This window comes from Labeo rohita, chromosome 1 (assembly GCF_022985175.1).
Source record: "Labeo rohita strain BAU-BD-2019 chromosome 1, IGBB_LRoh.1.0, whole genome shotgun sequence".
NCBI classification, from domain to species: domain Eukaryota; kingdom Metazoa; phylum Chordata; class Actinopteri; order Cypriniformes; family Cyprinidae; genus Labeo; species Labeo rohita.
In genome coordinates this window covers 25102861-25125256 of record NC_066869.1, presented here as the reverse complement: position 1 = coordinate 25125256, position 22396 = coordinate 25102861, and the positions used below count along the sequence as shown (strand labels likewise).

The window sequence follows — 22396 nt, the reverse complement described above, 5'->3', positions numbered from 1 at the left end:
ATTTTTATTGAATAAAACTTTTATTGTTTTCACTGTTTACCTTGTTGATGATATATTCGAAGTCGGGCAAAGTAATAAAATGAATCATATAGTTTGTTTTATTATATGAAGTAAGGGGAAACCGGGGCCAGTTGTCACACTTTTTACACTAGTCAATATTTGTCAGCGTATGTTTATTTTTTTTAAATAATTTATGAGCGCACACCTAAACGTTTTAGCTATAAAAAACAGCTACTGTTCTTTTATACAACAACTATTGTAGTTCTCCTAATCGTAATTACATAAATGTGTTTAACCAACCTCGTCACAAGCATACTTTTATATCCTTGCACACAATGCAGTCATTTTTTTTTTTTACATCTCAGAAGTGATAATAATCACAATTTTTTTTTTTTTGCTTTAAATTAACTTGAGAAACAATAACTCTCGTGACGCCTTCCGTAAATGATAGCCCTATTGAAAAAAATAATAATAATAATGTAAAACGGTCACATTCAATGCGATAATACTTCTCTTTTGTCTGTCTAGTAAATGTTTGCTCTTTAATTTTCAAGAATAAATGGCCTCATCTGTTTAAATAGCAATTTACGAAATTCCTAACTTAAAGGCACTATAGGTTGTCAGCGCGTATATGTTTTTTCTAGTCGATGAAAATAAATGTCGTACTTAAACATGATTTTTATGCTAAGGATCAGTGGACACACAATGGACACAAGACTATGCAAACAGTGATTTTTAAAAATTTTATTTTTTGATACAATCTATAAGTGCGTTAGTCCAGTGTTATCATTCTGAAATCTATATTAAACAAATCTGCAATTTAACTACAGTAAAGCAGGTTTGTTCAAATAGAATTGCATTTGCTGGATAGATACCTACTTAAAAAAAAAAAAAAAAAAAAAAAAAAAAAAAGACAGGGAAAGATAAGCTGTAATCCATTATTAAAATTACAGTTAATTCAGCACTGGATCAAAATGGTCAGAATTATGTAGTTGTTGGCATGACATTTCACAAATAAATGCTGCAGCAGTTTTCTGAGTGGTTGAGTGCTCATAGCATTGGTTAAATATGTCAAAAAAGTGCAAAAGCAGAAAATCCACTCTTTTAATTAAGGGAAAAACCACAACTCTTAGTTAAAATACTCCAAAATAAAATTTAATGTTTATAAATCTCTGTACTTAAATATATACATTATGTGCAAATAAAATGTCCAACATTAAATTAAACTATGCAGCTTGTGTGAAGAATAATTTTACGTATTATTGTATATATTTAGTATTTAATCCTCACTATTGGCACCCAATTGTAGTCTGAAGTCTGAATAAAAGAAAAAAGAAAAATACTCACATTTATGAACTGAGACTAAATATTTAACTAAAAGACAAGATGTCCAATGAATTATATGAGGAAAAAGAAAAAGCTTCTCTCGAACATAATAGAGAACAGAATGGTTGTATATGAAGTGTTTGCGTGTACATAATTTATATGATTGGAAAACAGTCTAACAGAAAAGAAAAAGAACGAATGGACAAAAGAAAAGGTACCAAATCTACGAAAGATGCGCAATAAAAATTCAGTGCATACAATGTCTCATAGGCTTTTACTCTTCTCTAGGAAGATGAGACAATGCACAAACACAAAGCCTCCTAAAACAAGAAAGTACACACAGAAATAGAATTAAAAAACGCTTTTGTTCATAGTCAATATTATAGGTGTGCTGTTGTAGTCTTGTCAATCCTTTGAAATCACAGTGACTCTAGACTGAATGTCTTAGACTTGCCTGAATTTTTTATAGATATGGCAAAAAATCTGACATTCATTTAATAAGCATGAGAGGTTTCCAAATTAGAACGAGGAAAGAAAAAAAAAAAAGGACGTCTTTGTAAATATGACGCAAGCCCCATAAAGTCTACATTCAGTTTTTAACTGACTTCATAGCTTATCTCGTATATCTTCACGTAGCTACATGGTTTTTGCATGTTTAAGCGGTTTGTGGTAGATAAACCTTGTCGCTACCATTGCTAGCCTGCTAACAACTGACTCGCTTTGCTGATTCTTCACATTGTGGCTGTCCTCCACTCCACACACTTCGCAATGCAGCACATCGTATCAAGGGCTTCACTCACAAGACTTCAGTTTAAAATGACCTGCAGAGTTCTGACAGTGTTTCTTCCAGCTTCAAGCAGAATCCTTCCTAGTGCAGTCGCTAATGTTTTACGTGCCAGCAGTCTCTCTCTAACGTGTCAAGCGCTGTAGTGTCTAGGCCGCCACGTGGCCGATCAGATAGATGTTGTCATAGAGGTGCCCTACAAAGTCCTCGCTGATGTTCTGAGCAGCTCGCCGTGTGTTTCGGATAAACTCCCTCTTGGACATCTTGTTCTTTACGTGAGGGCTGGTCAGATCGATGGAGAGAAGGATGAGGGAGTAGCACAGCACGTACACTGCATCTGCAAAACCAGAAGAGAGGTGTGTTGTTTATGACGTTTAGCGCCGGTAACGGTGTAACCCCTACCTTCAGTAGAAATGTTTGCTTTAGGCAGAAACTTCATTAATAAAGGCTATGTAAAATGATTCTTAAATCTTTTCACAGACAATTTATAAAGTGTCCATAAGTATACGTTTCCTAAATGCATCCCGCTTTTTAAAGGCACAGTCAATCTTAAATTTATGAGCAATGTGAACAAGCGCATCAACTACACCTACAAAATAGCCATAAATATTCCTTTATAGTTGTATGGCACTCATTTTCATAGGTAAGCATGTATATATTCAAAAGTTTGGGATTAGTAAGATTTTTAATGTCTTTTTTTTTTTTCTTTTCCTCATTCTTATGCTCATCAAGGCTGCATTTATTTGTTAAAAAAAATTAATATTGTGAAATATTATTCTTTTTCTGTTTTAATGTACATTCAAATATAATTTATTCCTGTCATCAAAGCTGAATTTTCATCAGCCATTACTCCAGTCCTCAGTGTCACACGATTGTTCAGAAATCATTCTAATATGCTGATTTATTATCAATGTTGGAAACAGTTACTCTGCTTAATATTTGGAACATGTGATACTTTTTCAGGATTCTTTAATGAGTAGAAAGTTAAAAAGAACAGCATTTATTTAAAATAGAAATCTTTTGTAACAATATACACTACCGTTCAAAAGTTTGGGGTCAGACATTTTTTATTCTTTGATTCACAGGTTCCAAAAAATATTTGGCAGCACAACTGTTGCCAACACTGAAAACTCCAGTAATAAAGCAGCATATTAGAATGATTTCTAAAGAACCATGTGAAATTTAAGACTGGAATAATGGCTGATAAAAATTCAGCTTTTTATTACAGGAATAAATTATATTTTAAAGTATATTAAAACAGAAACCATTATTTTATATTGTAATAACATTTCGCAATATTACAGTTTTTTTTTTTTTTTTTTTTTGATAAAATAAAAGATGACAAAAACACAAAAAATGAATAAATTAACATGAAAATGGAACATATAAAAATAAAAACTGATTCAAAATATTACTAAAAACTACAATAGTATCCAATGAAACTAAAACGACATATATATATATAATATACATTTATTTTACTGATATAATTATCCCTATTCATTTGTGCACAGAATAATATTCATGCATACTATGATTGCCTATTTATCTTTACATTTTACCCAACAATGTTGATTGTTTTATTTACTAATACATATATATATGAAGAGTTCAGATGCAAAACCAGCTAAAAGCCATCTCGGTCAAAAATGAATGCTCCTGACACATAGTATACGTCCATCAAATACTTTTATTTCAAACTAAATTCCAGCCGGAGCCCAATCAGAAGTACCAGTACTTACATAGAAACCTATACAAAGTAGCCATGAAAGAAATGCTCATTTTAAAGAAATACGTCAGATGGGTTTAGCTGGTTTTGCATCTGAACTCTTCATATATATATATATTAGTCCAAAAAGTTTGCACACATTCTCTTCAGTACAAACATTTTCCCTTCATTTTTTGCCTTTATAAAGGCAAATTTTGCACTTTTGACGTAGGGCGAAATCCATGGAATTTAGAATCAAATCCGATTATACATGCAGCCCTGCTCCACATACCTCAGAGAATTTACCCAAAATTGTCTTCCCATCATGTCTACACAGTTCTGTTTAAATCTTTAATGTTACGATGAGAATGTTAAGATTGAAAAAAAAAAACAACTCTTTTGTGTTAAGATGGAAGAGTCCATCTCAGCTTGAAGACTAAGCTCGGTAAGTAATTTACAATAAATCTTCCTCCAGTAGCACACATGCACTACAAGTCACATGTTATTGCAGAAGGTAACTTTGATTGGTTGGACTCAGAGCAGGGTCCTCTTGTGCTAACACTTTAAGTCAGCAGGCTTAGCTCAGCTTTAGAAGCAAACGACAGTGTTAGTACAAGGATTTCTCACGTTGATCACGCAGCTCTGAAGCCATTATATTATGGTTGACAAATCAGTACATTACAATACTAATCCTGCAATCTATGATTTGTTTGTACCAATACTAGAACCAGTATTTCAGCTTTAATTTTTGCTTGAAGGCAAAAATCTCTGAACATCACTTGTGACCTTCTGACACGCCTGACAACCACAATAAAAAAAAAAAAAAAAAAAAAAAAAAAAAAAAAAAAAAATCACAGTGATCTTGATGGCACAGTGTCTAGTAATAAAAGTTGAAGTCTGGGACCTTTTATGACTAAGCTATACTTCACTTACCAGGACTTAAGCCCACATCCTGTACCAGAGCAGGGTTGCAGGCACAGAAACGATGAGAAAACTTAGTGATGAGGGTCTCCAGGTACTCGCCCCTCTCCTCCGGGGCATGAATGTGTCTGAAGAAGTCTCTCAGTGCATTAGGGAGGAACTGGTTACTAAAATTATGCAGTGTGACAAGCTCATCCAACACATCCCGCCTGTAAACACAGTACGTTTAATACACATTTTTAAATTAAAATCAGCACAAGAATACAGTTTTTCCCTCCAAAACAAAACTAAGTTATTACCAGCTGTAGATCATTATTTATTTGTGTGCGTGTGTATAAATATATATATATATATATATTGACTGTGCCCTTATTTGTTTTCCTTCAAAATGAGCAAGGCTCATGGTATTGATATACACAAAAAAACTGCACATCTTATAAATTAATAAAAGACATTAATAATATATATTTTAAAGCACAAACCGTTCATCAAGATAAATCCGCAGCATCTTCCAGTTCAGCATTCGGGTATAAAATATAAACTTGGCAATTTCCTTCGGGTGGTCCACAAGAATACCTCTGGACATGAAGTAACTGATACCCTGAATGAAAAAACCCACATAAAACAGGGTGTGGGGATTAGGGGGAAAAAGAGAAGGAGGGGGCACTTTTTGAACCAGACAGCGCGTTTAGTCCGGAGCAAGGCTATCGCATGTCCTTTAAGTGGACAGCTAAAGCTTTGCTAATCTAACCTAAGACACGAGCGAGGGGGAGTCGAGACATTCGAATGCATCTTTGAACAGAAATGATGTTTTAAGAGCAGCTTGCATGAGAGAAAAGCCATCCATTTCGTTTTAATCCAGGTTGTGGTCTAAAAGCTTATGTCATGCACCATTATTCATTCTAGGTGAGCTTGTAAAAATAATATATTTAGTCTGCAGTATGAGCATTTCTGGGTTATGTGGGAATTTACAGGGTGGAGGAGGAAACCGTCATATTAATCATTGCTAGCTGGTCAGCATTGTATTTCTAAAGCACATTGTGGCTGTGATCGTTTCTCTGTTTCTTGCCCATTTGAACATTAAATGGTTTGGCCTCTCATTAAGGAGACATTATTGTGGCTTGTATTTTTTTTTGTACCTCTTGCGGGTTGGCGTTAAAGGTTAGACTTCCTTCATCTAATTCCATGTAGAGCTTTCTATATGAAAATCCAGATGGAAGCCTTCGGTTGTATATGGAACAGTGACCCCAAGTGGACTTGCACAGGCTAGAGGGCAGACAAAGAAAAACAAGAAACTGAACAGGAGAAATGCTAATACATAGAACACTTTCTTTAGTAGTGAAAATGTAAAAAAAAAAACAAAAAAAACAAAATTAAATGTATATTTCTTTGCATAAAATCCACTGAAACATTACACTACCGTCCAGAGTTTGGAATAATTACATAAATACAAATTTTGTGTAAACTGATACACACTATTCAAATGTTTGCAGTAAGTAAGATACGTAAGAAAAAAAAGAAATAAATTAGTACTTATATTAATTTTAAGTGAAAGCATAGACACTTATAATGTTACAAAATATTACTATTTCAAATACATGGGGTTCTTTTGAATTTTCTATGCATCAGCGATCAAATATCATGATTTCCACAAAATATTAAGCAGCAAAAACTGTTTTCAACATACAGTGGCATTCAAAATTTTGGGATCAGTCAGATTTTTAAATGTTTTTTCATTTAAGAAGTTTCTCAAGTTCATCAAGGCTGCGTTTATTTGATCAAAAATACAGAAAAAAATTTAATATTGTGAAAAAATAATGTTTCTCTATTTTAATATACATCAAAATCTAATTTATTCTAATTCAGTGTCACATGATCCTTTAGAAATCATTCTAATATGCTGATTTATCATCAATGTTGGAAACAGTTGTGCTGGTTAATATTTTTTTGGAACCTCTGATGCTTTTTTCAGAATTCTTTGATGAATAAAAAGTTAAAAAGAACAGCATTTATTTAAAATAAAAATCTTTCACATTTTTATTCTTTCTTTTTTTGAAAGAAACTAAATCTTTTATTCAGCAAGGATGTGTTAAAATAATAAAAAGGGATAGCAAAGACTTATACGGTTAGAAAAGATTTCTGTTTTGAATAAATGCTGTTTTTTTTTACTATTTTATTCATAGAAGAATCCTGAAAAAAGTATCACAGTTTCCAAAAAAATATTTGGCAGCACAACTGTTTCCAACACGGATACTAAATCAGCATATAAGAATGATTTCTGAAGGATCATGTGACACGTAAGACTGGAGTAACGGCTGATGAAAATTCAGCTTTGCATCACAGGAATAAATTATATTTTAAATTACATTAAAATAGAAACCATTATTGTATATTGTAATAACATTTTGCAATATTACTGCTTTTTTCTGTATTTTTGATAAAATAAATGCAGCCTTGATGAGCATAAGAGACTTCCTAAAAAAAACAAAAGAACAGTCTTATTGATCCCAAACTTCTGGACAACAGTGTATAATATAATTAATAATTTAAAAATTGAGTACCAATAATAATTGATAACGTAATAATATTCATAAATATTTTTAAAATACTAAAATAGAAAACAGTTATTTATTTTTGCAATAATATTTCACATTATTGTTGTTTTACTGTATTTTTATTAAATAAATCTTTATTAATTGCAGCCTTGGTAAGCATAAAGGACTATCAAAATCTTTAAAAAAAAAAAAGAGAGAAAATATGGAAGCTAAACACATCACTAACCCCTGCCACAGGTACTCATCATTTCCCAAGTCCTGCCACACACAAGAGGCCAGGCACAGGTCGGTAGCATTCAGGTAGGAGAGGATGGTGATGCTGAGTTCAGGTGGCAGCATCTCAAGATCAATGAAGCCCTGCTCCTCTTTGCCTTTGCGGACACGCAGCAGGTGGCTGATGTCGGTGCCAGGCACCTGGCACTGTGGTGTGCGGCGCTGCTGCAGCGTCTCAGCAAGTGGGGGCCCTGCCCTTCGGCCCCGCTCTCTGTCCCGCTGGAGGAAGCACTGTTCACTGTACTGCTGCTGCAGCTGCTGGTTCCTCGCCACCCTCCACAGACCCTGACCCATCTGCAGATCTAAAAAAATGTTGCATTTGAGTGAAATTCAATACATATCCGTCTTCAGCCCTCAATGCATTAATGTAGTATACTATAATACTAGTTTGTGTAGCTCGAGATTAAATAAAACAACAACACTCTAGTGTGTATTTAAAGAAGCATTTACACAACTGGTCAAAAGTTTGGAATACGTGAGATTTTGTTTTTGAAAGAAGGCTCTTTTGCTCACCAAAACTGCATTTTTTTTCAAAAATCAAAAATACAGTAAAAAGAGCAAGATTGTGAAATATTATTACAATTTAAAATAACCGCTTTTTTATTTTAATAGATTTAAAATTTCTGTGATGGAAATGCTGACTTTTCAGCATCATTTCTCCAGTCTTCAGTGTCACATGATGCTTCAAAAATCATTATAATATGCTGATTTGATGTTCAGTTAGTATAAATTATTGGTGCTCAATTATTAATAATGGTTCTTATTATTATCAATGTTAAATGCTTTGGAGGATAGAAAGTTTAAAAAAAGGGTACTTAATTAAAATAGACATTTTTTGTAATACTATAAATGTATTTATTGTCACTTTTAAACAATTTAACGTGTCCTTCATAATTTATTATTATTATTTTATTTATTTATTTATTTATTTTTTCTAACCCAAATCTTACTTACCCCAAACTGTGGAATGGTAGTGCATGATGGTATCAAAAATATATTAAGCAGCAAAAACGTTTTCAACATTGATAATAATAAAAAAAAAATGTTTCTTGGGCAGCATATCAGTGTATTGGAATGATATGTGAAGGACCATTCAAGATTAAATTTAAAGTATTCTAAGTAAAATATAAAATAAAAAGTATTCCAAAAGTTTGACCAGTAGTCTAAATAAAATGTTTTTCAAATGTAAATTTGCTTTCGAATTGAATAAATTGAGTTCCTGCATTACAGCTGAGCTGCAGACTACTGAAGAAACCTGATATGTTGCATGTGTGAGTTTTTTTTGTGTGTGTGTGTGTTATTACGGAGAGTTCTGGTCTTATAGCAGATCAGTTTCTGTTTTTGATTTCATATACATTAAGCAGAAGAAGCTGACGTAATCTAAGCCATCAGAGACATTTGATATGGACAGGCCATGCTGCTTTAATTTCTTGTTTTTCTGAGAGCATTTATATATGATCTGATCTCTTTCTGTATTTATTTATTTATGAATAAAGAAAAGTTTGTGTCTAAAGCCTCTTATCTCTCTGCCCTCTGTTCCTATCAACTAAACCAGAGTAATCCGGAGGCCTCAAGCTCTCGGCACTTTATTCTTGACTTAGACCATTTCAGTTAGGTCCCCGAGTCCTTGCCTCACCAGAGCAAAACAGCCTGTAGGAAATTGTTTTAGTGGAAGTGTGCAGCAGTCAGCTGGGAAATAAAACCCCTGATGGCAGCTTTATCTCCACTGCAGTAGCACTAATCCTCTCTTGGAGATATGCATTAAGCCTTTTTATGTGGCTCTGTCTGACTCCCTCCAAGGGCCTTTCTCTAAAACACGTCTCTATCTTTGAGAAGCCTTGTTATTCTTGTCTTTAATGGCCTCTTGAATGCTCTGTCGTTGCTCTGCTTATCGCCCAGTCTCTAACATGACAGCCTTTCTCATATGAACCTGACATATACCTGCTCAAGACTGACGTAATGCTACTGCACCTGCTCTTTGGCATTCTGTAGGAGGAGCTTGGGAATTCTTAGACCCGCTTAAAACATGTACTGGAAATCTGAACAAGGTCAATGAACTCTTACAAGCAATTTCCCTCTGCTTTGCCTAAGGGTGTGAGCAGCTCTTAAATGTTTAAAACAACAAATACGCTTATTAAAGTTATATTTTGAACATTTTGTTTTGTTCTTCTTCCCTGTAAGACATGGTAATAGTTAATAGTTGTGATTCTATTCAAAGTAAAAGTAAGCAGGTAAACCTCATGCATGTTCTAATTGTTACTCTTGACAACAAATTGTTTACTGTAAATTGGGACAAAGCAATGACAAGCTGGAAAGAACAGCTATAGCACAAAATCCTATTCACAGTATCTGAAAAATACCTTTTAGGTCAGTTACGCAAAAAGTACTTGGGACGTAGTATAACCCTGACCCAAATGCCTTTATTTGCAGATCAGTAGCCTTTCAGATTTCAGCCAAAACAAAGGAGAACCATTCTTACACATTACATAAGTACAAAACATATACACTTAAACTCTGAGGTGTTATATATTAAACAAATACATCTTATTTAAGGTTCCACTCTATTAAACTTCTAATTATAAAGACTGACAGAAGAATCGAGCTTTTCTACAGCTTATATTTTCTAAGCAATAGCTTCCATCATGTTTGGCTGAAGCACAAAGTCCCGCCTCGCTCTAAAACAATTGGTTGAAATGGCAATTTGACACATAAACTCGAACTCTGATTGGACGTTCCGCCAAGTGACGCATGGAACTCTTCTGTTTTTATTTTCGCAGCGTCAATCGCTCAAAGCAGCACCACCCACCTCTGTGTGTATGAAATACTTCTACCGCCGCCGCGACGAAATGACTTGCTGATCTGCCACTGTCTTACGGATGAAATTATCGCAGTCCTTCAACAGGAGCCCTGGACAGCCATCTTGACAGCTCCAACGCTGCTGATCGAGGTGAGACAATCCTGTGACACTATCATTCATCTGTTCACTCGCTCCTCCTGTCTGTTCCTCCGCCTCCTCTACCACTCTGGCCAAACTGACGTTTCTTGTTATTGGTGGAAGTGACGCAAATCCAACAGAGTAAATGAACCGTAGGTACATACGCTTGCACTTTCGATTGAAGAGTTTCTGTAATCATGTTTGTCAAAATCGTATGTTTTTTTAGAAAAAAGTAATACATAAAATCTAAAATAAATACATGGAATGAAAGAAGTTTAAATTAATCAAATAAATATATAAATCGTGATTTATTAAGTACGTGACGTAATGAAACAAATACATGAGTAACTAAATAAATCGTTTCATGAAATTGTATTACCAAATTTGTAAACATATGCTTTACGATTAACACAAAGCCTTTTTACTGGAACATATTTAAAAGAAGTAATCGAAGACATGAATGTGTAGAAGTGAAACCTTGGTTTGAACCGTCGTATCCAGTGCATAGAAACCAATCACAACAAAACCGAATATTTCAGCGGCAAAAACAAAAAGGAGGAATTAACAATAACACTGGTTTACTGTGAAATTCAACCATCGGTAAGACGCACACTTGTTATTATATTACAAAATCAATCGAGTGCGATGTATAATCAAGTAAAACAAAAGATCATTTTACACTGTATGGCCAATGAATGGTAAATTGACAGTGGTATGTGTTCAAACATAATAATAAAACATTGAATTCCTGATTAAATCCATCCTGAAAATGACAGAGATGGCCACTGGTGATCTGAAAGGATGTCTGAGAAAGCTGGAAGCGTCTCTCCGTTCTCTGAAGTATCCCAAGGAAGTGGACTATCAAAGGTATGAAATATGATGATGTTAAAGGAATAGTTGCGGTTATCTCATTATTTACTTAACTTTATGTTGCTCGAACCTAGAATAACTAACGTCTATGAAACACAAATGGAGATACTGTATGGAGATGCCAGTCCCTAGTACACACACACACACACGTTTGTTTTTGTGAATTGTGGGGACTTTCCATAGACTTCTATAGATTTTATACTGACCAAACGATATTGTCTATCCCCTAACCCAACCCTAACCCTAAACCTAGCCCTCACAGAAAACATGTTTGCATCGTTACATTTTCAGATAAACATCATGTACTATTTTTAATATTTTTTTAAAATTTCAATTTTTGGTCCCCACAATGTAGCAAAAACAAGTACACACACACATACACACACATGTTGTATTTCCATGATTTATGGGGACATTCCATAGGTGTAATGGTTTTTATACTGTACAAACTGTATTTTCTATCGCCCTACACCTAAACCTACCCATCACAGGAGACACTTTTACTTTCTCAAAAAACTCATTATGCATGATTTATAAGCCTGTTTCCTCATGGGGACCTAAAAAAATGTCCCCACAAGGTCAAAATTTACTGGCATTACTATCCTTGTGGGGACATTTGGTCCCCATAACATGATAAATACCAGGTACACACACAATATGCATATTCACACAAATACACACCAAAGTGGATCACACAGTACTTGAAACTTTGAGTTTTTTTCAGAAAACATGACCGTTTGATTATATGTTTTACTTGGCTAAGATATATAAAAGAAATGGTATATGTGACCCTGGACCACAAAACCAGTCATAAGGGTCAATTTTTAAAAATTGAGATCAATATGTCATCTGAAAGCTGAATAAATAAGCTTTCCATTAATGTATGGTATGTTATGATAGGGTAATATTTGGCCGAGATACAACTATTTTAATATATGGAATCTGAGGGTGCCAAAAAATCTAAATATTGAGAAAATCGCCTTTAAAGTTGTCCAGATGAAGTTCTTAACAATGCATATTACTAATCAGAAATTACGTTTTGATATATTTACAGTAGGAGATTTACAAAATATCTTCATGGAACATGATCTTCACTTAATTTTCTAATGATTTTTGGCATAAAATAAAAATCAATAATTTTGACCCACACAATGTATTTTTGGCTATTGCTACAAATATACCCCAGCGACTTAAGACTGGTTTTGTGGTCTAGGGTCACATATATAGAAATGCATCTAAAACTGTATTAAACCATAAGGAAATAACCAAATTATTCTGCTAAGGGAAATTCAGGTGTTCGGGTGATCAGTTTGTGATTTTTGTAAGACGTTTTCCTAATTAATTTAAATTGGCATGACCCTGATCATACTTGTTTAAAAAAGAGTGGTAGTGAAAAATGTTCAAAATATTAATTCTTGCATTGCTTTCACGTTGGCACTTTATTGAAAAAAGATCATTGTTTGCTTTAAATATTATTGAGAATGAGTCCTATGACAGGCCTTTTATGTTTGGGTAACCTAAGGACAGAGCCGGGTAGATTACTTTAAAACTGTAATTTGTTACGAATTCCAAATTGCATGACAAAATTGTGTTTAGTAATGTAGTCCATTACACTACACATTTTAGTTAATATAGGTCTGGTTTCACCGACAAGGCTTAAATTTAGCCAGGATTAGGCCATAGTTAAATTAGGACATTCGAATAATTTTTATAAGCGTACCTTAAAAAACATTACTGTGTCCATCTTGAGACAAAACAAAGGCACTGGTATATTATAAGATAAGTCAGTGCAAGTCTCTTTGAGTTGAAACAGCTCCGATTTACATTTTAATCTGGGACTAGGTTTAAGCCTTGTCTGTGAAACCAAGGGATAATCAGACTAATTTTATATTACTTTTGACCTAACTTGTTTAACATTTTGATTTAAATAATCCTGTACCATACTGATGGAAAAAAAAAAAAAAAGTAAGAAAATGTATTCTATTACATTGAACATTACATTACATCAAGGTTTCCCAAGCTGTTGTTTATGAAGGAACTGTGGTAGGTTGTGAGTTTAATGAAAAGCTAGTAATTAAATGAGTGAGTCATAAAAATGTAAAATTAAAATAAATAATTTTAAAATAACATCAATAAAAAAACACATACATTTTTTATTTGTTTACCTGCATGTGACCACTAACCAGTGTCAGAGAACAGTGAACTTGCAAATATGGTACTTAATTAATAAAATATTTATTTTAAAATCTTCGGGAATACTTTAAGTAAATTTATTAGGTGAAAGAGGTTCAGGAATGCCTGCATTATATGTAAATAAGATATAACGTTAATGTGTGCATGACACAGCAATGTCAAATGTTGTGTAGCTACTTGACTAGTGACTGGTCACTGTGTGAATGTCCACAAAACTATAAGACTTTTTGAATGTATATAAGCAGTAGCTATTTTAGAAAGGAGCATTTAAAATTTGAAAAGAGGAATTAGACAAAACAAATACATTTTGAATATTTTATTGCAATTGTGTGAATAATATGTAATCCTGTAATCAATAAAAAATAACTAGTCTGATTAAAAGTATATTAAAATGTAGTTTAATCTAATTTCAAGTACTTAATTTTTGGAGTCTCATTACGTAATCCAGATTACATGTAATCAGTTACTACCCAGCTCTGCCTGAAGATGGAAGAGGAGATTTGGCAGAGGTTCAAGTGATTAATAAAACAGACAGGCTCAGGAAAAAAAAAGAAAATGCTGATGTGGTGTTGTTCCTATGGTAATGTCATGTTGGGAGTCAAACAACTTCGGTTTATTGGAAAGAACCATTTTTGACAGTGGTCCAAAAATAAATTTCTGTGTTCTTGCAAACACACTTAACAAAAGTCTTCAAAAGCGGAATATAGAAATTCAAAATATTTGTTTACCTTTTGCTGTTTAAAGCAGGTTTTTAGCGTTTATATATTTTCCTTGAACCGCAATTTAATAAGTAAAGGGATCTCCTTTAGTAAATGTGATCACAAATCCTAGATTTTGAGTAGATACAAATCTCCTTGGCTTCCCAGGACTCAGTATAGGCTTTATGAATCCATAGCTCTTCTGAATGACTTCTTCATATGCGGTCAGCGGAGAAGATATATGCGGGATGTAATTCATTAGACACTGACGTCCCCAATTCCACCCCCTCTTTTTTTTTGGCCTAGGTTTTAAACATCTTGACTCGTATAAACATCCAAAATGGGGCTTTGCCAGTGTTTCATGTCCCGTATTTTGTTTTGAAGTTTGGAAAGTTGAATACTTCTCCGGAGCCTCTCCAGTGCTGAGATATTTTGTAAACAGGCTTTACAAAAACCAGCTCCGTTTCTCCACCAGGATCCCAAGCTGCACATCAGATGCTCAGTGAAGAGGTTTTGATGTGAGATGCATCAAAACACAACATGCTCCTCAAAAAGACAGATCCATTTGGCTTGTATGTGCTGGAGACAGTCCAAAAAGATGACTTAATTTGTCTCCAGCACGACACTCAAAATAGCTTGTAGACAATTTAAGACTGTTATTTTGTGCTGCCATGTTATAAATAAATACATTTTATATTTGGTTTAAAACCTTTATGTGGTGTTGATTTTGTGGCAGTTTTTAATGAGTGGTTTGTCAGTACCAGTACTTCATAATTTGATGTTGTGTTTTACTGTTACAGATTGGCTGTGGGAGATCCATCAGCTTGTCTTCCTATTGTGAGCTTTGCCTTCACGTCCTTTTCGCCCTTACTCACAGAGCATCTGGTTGATTATGGCGTGGAACTAACCGGAATGAATGATTTACGATTTATTGAGAATGTTTACAAGGTGAATTGCATTAACCATATCTTTATATTGCATTTTTTTTTATTATATATTATGCATTTATTATACAAATTGTCTTTTAAGTGAACTGTGACTTAAATATTTGAAAACAAGTTTTTAAAGAGATAGTTTGCACAACAATGAAAGTTGGTTAAAAGCTGGAACGCTACATGACTTTTAAAATCTGAACATTATTGTTAGGAGATGTGTGACAAATGAAAACAATAAGTGTTTTAAAATTGGCTCAAAATAGTAAATGTTTGATATTCTCCAACTTGATGAACTCATAAAAATCTGTGTCTGTGACCATCACACACTATGCGATTATCTATGAAATCTGTCAACTCACATCTGCAGACTGGCTCTGATTTTTTGGCAACCGGCATCGACTTATCCAAACAGGGGTAAATCAGGCGAAAATCAGGGCAAAAGTCAATGTAGTGTCTTCTAGCCTTTACTTGTTTATGCATTTTTTTTGTTTGTTTCTGTTGAATGCAAAAGAATTAGGGCTGTCAAACGATTAATCGCGATTAATCGTATCCAAAATAAAAGTTTATGTTTAAATACTATATGTGTGTGTGTGTTATGTGTATATTTATTATGTATATATAAATACACACACATACATCTATATATTTTAAAAAAAGTATGTATATGTATATATATTTATACTATGTATACTATATATATAAATTTAGATTATGTATAAATATAAATATTTCATATCCTTAATATATACATGCATGTGTGTGTTATGTGTATAGTTATGCATATATAAATACACACATACATGTATATATTTAAAAAAAAATATATGTATATATATTTATACTTTATATACTATGTATATTAATTTAGGTTATGTATAAATATAAATATTTCATATGTAAATCTAACATATTTTTCCTTAATGTATACATGCATTTGTGTATAATAAATATACACAGCATGCACACATATAGTATGTAGACATAAACTTTTATTTTGGATGTGATTAATCACGATTAATCGTTTGACAGCCCTAAACAGAACATATTTTGAAGAATGCTGGTAAACAAACGGTTTTGGTTTCTGTTGACAATAAGAAACATTCTTTAAACAAATCTTTTTTTTTGTTCCACAGGAATGAAATGACTAAATAATGACAGAATTTTTATTTATGTACTATCAATTTCATTCGTGGTTTAGGGTTTGGGTTAGTTATTGGATGATTTTTATTTGAAATCAAGAACAGATCTTTATAAGCATGCATTTTTGACATTGCAGCCTCTTTTAATTTGACTTTTATGAACTGTTTGCAATTTCTTTCAAGAGCTAGTGGTTTTGAAGAGTTGGTTGTTTTAAATAGATCAAAGAGGTTTCATTTGCTTTTCTTTCTCAGTTATGAGGACAGAAAGTTCATTTTTGAGGTCAAACACTATAGAGTTTAGAACTATGAATTAGTCGTTGATAATGTTTTTCACTCTGCCTTTAATGATGTGGATTTCTTTTAAAAAAGCAATTTCACATGTAATGAAATTTACAAAGCCAGGCTTTGTGTTGCCTGTCCTAATAGCCTTATTTATTGGCACTGTTCCTGATCTGGGAGGGTTTAACCCCCACATCAGAAATGCAGGTCTCTCCAGAGCTCTGTGATTCAGAGCATCTGTAGCCCTATTCTCCAGCAAAGCATTCAGATGTTTAACTGGCATCTCTTCTCCACCAAGTCTTGAGTAATTACAATTCTCTGTTCACATCTCTCTCCTGCAGTTAGAGAACAAAAAAAGGAGGCTGGCCTTCATGTTGGTCCAAGTCATCTGATCTCAAATTAACTCAAAGCCGATTCTGTACGTTTAGCTGTGGGACTCTGTCTTTCAGCACTTCCTTCTGTTCGTTGACCTCTCATGCAGCTCTAAAAGAGATCTGGCCTTCATCCTTGGATAATGTGCAGCTCACATGAAATATTCTGGTGGAGTTAGTGGTCCCATCATATTACCTTGAGGACCTTGGTGGCATTCATCAGGAAAGTGGTGTTTAGCAGTTTTGTCATATTTTTTTCCACTCGTCATTTTCGCTGTGCGCTACAGCTGACTGTTTACATCTGGCGTAACCCTGTGATTAGTCTTGGTGGTTCCTCTGGAGTCTCTCCTGAAGCAGAAATTCTACAAATCAAATTTTTGTTTGTGATTTTAGTCCACTTAGGGGATCATTTCCTTCCAGTTCTTTTAATACATTAAACCCTGCAAGTAGTAATATTTATTCTATCACTGCTTTTGTTGTATCTGCATTTTCATGGGAAACTCTCTCAAAATATAGATCTTGCGGGATGTTTTTAGCTACAAGCCACTGCTGACCAAACAGCAGTTCCTTCAGTTTGGCTTTGCCGAGAGGAAAGTCATCATTCTCTGTGATATCATTGGCCTTGTTCTCAACAAACACAAAGAACTCACTAAAGAAAGCAAGGTAACTCAAAGATTTACCCACATTCAGTTTTTCTTATATAGAGATATGGTACCTTTTTAGTTATCAACCAGTATTTGTTTTTTTTTCTTCTTTCTTTCTTTATTGATAATCGATTATTCTGCTCATTTGTCCTTTCCTTTCCTTTCCTTTCCTTTCCTTTCCTTTCCTTTCCTTTCCTTTCCTTTCCTTTCCTTTCCTTTCCTTTCCTTTCCTTTCCTTTCCTTTCCTTTCCTTTCCTTTCCTTTCCTTTTATTTGTTTTTTTTCTTTGCTGTCATCTGACTTTAAAAACACCAGTTAAAAAAATAACAATATTAAATGTAATCTTTAGCAAATATCAAAAGAAATATTATTTTTTCTTACTGTACATAATGTTGAATGCCTAAATTTACTTGTAGAATCTAAAATTATATATATATATATATATTTGAGTTATTTATTTAATCTAGTTAGACAAAATATTGTAGAATTTAAAGATCAGACATTTATTGGTTATTGGCCATACTAATAGATAATTGTTTGTATAGTAATATAATTATCAGTTTATGAATTGTTTTTTATTATATTATATTATATTATATTATTGTATATTAGTAGACACATTGTTTATTCAGTTTGTCTTACAGCATGTCAGTAAGCCAAAGAGAAGGCCTCAGTTCAAGAGCTGCAGTAAAAATGAGATTGCTTCTGCTGAGAGTAACTCAATAAGCTTAACAGCCCTGACAGTAAGTTTTTTGTAAACCTCATGTTTTGGAAAATAAACGTAACATTATTATTATTATTATTATAGCTGTTTCTGTTCCTCCTAGGTTCCTCAGAAGCAGCCGCTGGTAGAAAGGCATCTTGGCACCAACTCAGCACCAGCTCAGATCAGATATTCATCAGATGAGCAGCCACAGCAGGAACAGGAAACAGAAAAGAAGGACTTAGAGAGTGCGTGTTTTGATGACTCGCCTCAACCCACCGATTCCATTGTGAGAATGCACATCCTACATGTACACACAGGGAGGTGTATGAGAATCAACTATTCGGGTACACATTGTGCATCAAAAAATAGTATGCTTTTATGGCACAAAGTAGGTCTATAAAATACTTTTAAATGTCTTTTATATTTGCATCATCTGATATAGTAACACGTATAACACGATAAGAGTGACGTTTTTTTCCTTTTGCTGCTACCTGCTGGCGATTTTTGGTTTGTGTTTATAGTATATTTTCCCTTTTTCCCCCCCAAATCATGTCAGATGTCAGTATTCAACATTTTGTTTTTAAAACATCAAAACATTATTTATGCATTTGTAACTGCAGGTTACATATAGTTGAGGTCAAAAGTTTGCACCCCCCTTTCAGAATCATTAACAATGTTAATTATTTTGCCAAAATAAGAAAATGCATGTTATTGTTTATTTAGTACTGACCTGAATAAGATGTTTCACATAAAGGATGTTTACAAATAGTCCACAAGAGAAAATAATAGTTGAATTTATAAAAATGACCCGGTTCAAAAGTTTACATTCCCTTGATTCTTAATACCGTGTTGTTAGCTGAATGATCTGCAGCTGTGTTTTTTTTTTGTTTAATTTACTCAGGTCCCACAAATGGTTTTCCAGAATCTTTCTGTATTTGAACCGTTTCCAACGACACCTGTATGATTTTGAGATGCATCTTTTCACACTGAGGACAACTTAGAGACTCATTCTGTTACAGAAGGTTCAAATGCTCACTGATGCTTCAGAAGGAAAAACCATGCACTAAGAGCCGGGGGGTGAAAACTTTTGAACAGAATGGAGATGTGGACATTTTTCTTATTTTTGCCTAAATATCATATTTTATTTTTCATTTAGTACTGCCCTGCAGAGGCTACATATAATAGTTACATGTTTCCCAGAAGACAAAATAAGGTAAATTTACCCTGATCTTCAAATTCTAAAAGTTTTCACCTCCGGCTCATAATCGTGTTTCCCTCTGGAGCGTCAGTGAGCATTTGAACCTTCTGTAATAGTTGCGTATGAGTCCCTCAGTTGTCCTCAGTCCCCTTTGTGCATATTGTTCATTTATTTTTTTCAAAAGAAGAACTTAGGTTGTTCATTTTAGATGAACTTAAAACCACTATTGGTGATGACATAATGTTTTTAAACGTTATATAAATATGACATGTTTTTTAAAAAAAATTATTTAATCTCATTTCCACATTTTTAAAGTGTTAGAGATCTCAACTACACAATTACTCAACATGCCAATTCCTAGTACACACAATCTTCTGCAGAGTTCTGAACTTGTTTAATCCAATATAATGCACGTGCTTTCTCTTTAGGAGTGTATTTTAGAGAGCCGGCTGAGGGGCGTAGAAGCACGTCTTCTGGAGAGTGTTGGCAGACTTGAGCAGCGATTGGCTCTTATGGAACACAGAATACATGCTCTGGAAAAAAGCTTGGCTGGCAAGATTATCATCGAGAGCAACCAGTGGGAGAACTTGGAGAGTCGCGTGCTGCTGCTGGAGACCAGGCTGACACTGACCTCAGCACAGGTACAGGAGTTTAACATCTGTTTGGAGGTTTGGAACTGTAAAATTTAATTTATATCGCAATTGTGGCATAATGCTGCTTTCTCCCAAAACTCACTTTGATGATCAAGCTTGCGTCGCGTGATGAAAAGCAGTGACAGTCTCCAGTGCAAATACACATACCCTTGCAAAGCTCTCACATGTGTTAGTTTAAAAAAATGGGAAATTCATTTGGAAAATACAGTATTTTAGGAAGACTGCAAGCCACTTTAAAGGTCAAATGCCAGTATACAGCAAATGATGTGTTCAGGAAAAATAATTTTCGAGTAAATTAACGTTCTAACCGTTCATGAGCGTGTTATTTTAGGATTTGTTTTAAAATGACAAGTTGACATTGCAGGAGTAATGAATATAAGATGAGTTCATGTGTTTTATGGTGCTGACAAAACAAAGTTTTCTCCACTTCTACAGGGTCTAACTTCAGAAGAGTGTGTCCTCAGGACAGACAATGGAGGATTCAAAGAGGACACAGGTACTTGGCAACATTTTAGCTTTAAAATTGTAATAATTTAACAAAACTACATGACTTAAAATCTAATAATGTATCATTTTTTTATTTGTATCTTTGTTAAAGTGCCTGCAAGTGGCTTTTCTACTGTGAATCTGTCACCGTCTGACATCAGTGATAATGGACACGCTACAGCCAGTTCTCCTCCAACAGCTCCCCAGGTGACCATCCATCTATCCATCCACCATGTTTTCAAGAGAAGTTTGGTTAATAACTGCTATATGTATTTTTCTTTCTGTTTTTTAGAATTTTAAAGAAAGACTGGACAGAATTGTTTATATGTAAGTGTTATGCTTATATAAATGTAAGTGTTATTTACGCTACCAGTCAAAAGTTTTTGAACAGTAAGACCGTAAGAAGTTTCTTCTGCTCACCAAGCCTGCATTTATTTGATCCAAAATACAGCAAAAGCTGTAATATTGTTAAATATTTTTACTATTTAAAATAACTGCTTTCTGTTTGAATATATTTTAAAATGTAATTTATTCCTGTAATCAAAGCTGATTTTTCTGCATCAATTCTCCAATCATCAGTGTCACATGATCCTTCAGAAATCATTCTAATATGCTGATTTGCCGTTCACGAAACATTTTTTGAAAACAATTGAGTACATTTGAAGATCCAGAAAAGATCCAAAGATCAGCATTTATCTAAAATAAAAATTCAAAAAGCTTGTCAGTATACGTGTGTATATATACATATACATACACACACACACACACATATATATATATATATATATATATATATATATATATATATATATTTTTTTTTTTTTTTTTTTTTTTTTTGAATTTTTTTTTAATTATAGTATAAATTATAGTAATTCAAGAATGTTTTAGATTGATCAAAAGTAATAATAAAGACATTTATAATGTTACAAAGGTTTCTATTTCAGATAAATGCTGTTCTTCCGAACTTCCTATTCATCAAAGAAACCTAAAAAAAAATCTACTCGGCTGTTTTCAACATAATATAAATAATAATAAATGTTTTTTGAGCAGCAAATCAGAATATTAGAATGATTTCTGAAGGATCATGTGACTGGATAAATGCTAAAAATTCAGCTTTGAAATCACAGGAATAAATTACATTTTAAAATCTATTTGAATAGAAAACAGTTATTTTAAATAGACAAAATATTTTACAATTTTACTGTTTTTGCTGTACTTTAGATCAAATAAATGCAGGCTTGGTGAGCAGAAGAGACTTCTTTAAAAAAAAAAAAAAAAAAAAAAAAGACATTAAGAAATCTCACCGTTTTTCTGTCCCATTTCAGGATGAAGGATACATCTAACATTCTGCAAAACATAGAACCGACAATATCAATTTGATCTGAGTCCAGAGAAACTTATTTAAAAGGAATAAAAGTTCTGTCATTATTTTCTCACCCTTTTGTTCCAAAATTATTGTGATGAGCACTTTTGTGATAAACACCAAAACTGTGGTTGAACAGTATTTCAATATGCCTTTCAACTGATTCTGCAGTTGTATTAACATAATAGGAAGAAGTGCTTTGTCCTCTAGATGTCACTGCTACCCAAGTAAAACCTAGTGGTAAATTAGTTCTTGGCGCCCTCTGAAGTCAGTTTTCTGTATTGCACTTTGTCCTGAAAGCAACATCAATCATTGTGCATTAAAAATAATGACATGTATTTGTTATTGTACTATTCTTTC

General features: G+C 33.5%; 2 protein-coding genes across 5 annotated transcripts; one reads left to right on the top strand and one right to left on the bottom strand.

Annotated features, from left to right (window-relative positions):
- Positions 1–726: 726 nt before the first annotated feature.
- fbxo8 (F-box protein 8) lies at positions 727–10519 on the bottom strand. Its single transcript, XM_051106157.1, has 6 exons — positions 10374–10519; positions 7521–7869; positions 5879–6005; positions 5222–5340; positions 4752–4948; positions 727–2447 (listed from the first exon to the last, which is right to left on the bottom strand). The coding sequence occupies exons 2-6, from the start codon at positions 7859–7861 to the stop codon at positions 2260–2262; spliced, it is 972 nt and encodes a 323-aa protein (XP_050962114.1). The 5' UTR covers positions 7862–7869; positions 10374–10519; the 3' UTR covers positions 727–2259.
- cep44 (centrosomal protein 44) lies at positions 10384–22345 on the top strand. 4 transcript variants are annotated; one of them, XM_051106124.1, is made up of 11 exons: positions 10384–10514; positions 11279–11369; positions 15064–15211; positions 17504–17650; positions 18263–18373; positions 18458–18622; positions 19963–20175; positions 20623–20683; positions 20786–20880; positions 20966–21000; positions 21999–22345. In XM_051106124.1, the coding sequence occupies exons 2-11, from the start codon at positions 11281–11283 to the stop codon at positions 22051–22053; spliced, it is 1119 nt and encodes a 372-aa protein (XP_050962081.1). In that variant the 5' UTR covers positions 10384–10514; positions 11279–11280; the 3' UTR covers positions 22054–22345. The 4 variants fall into 4 exon arrangements, with proteins under 4 accessions (XP_050962081.1, XP_050962091.1, XP_050962075.1 ...); XM_051106134.1 differs by lacking the exon at positions 10384–10514 and adding an exon at positions 10698–11102 and having other exon boundaries at positions 18275–18373; XM_051106118.1 differs by lacking the exon at positions 10384–10514 and adding an exon at positions 10698–11102.
- The last annotated feature ends 51 nt before the right edge of the window (positions 22346–22396 follow it).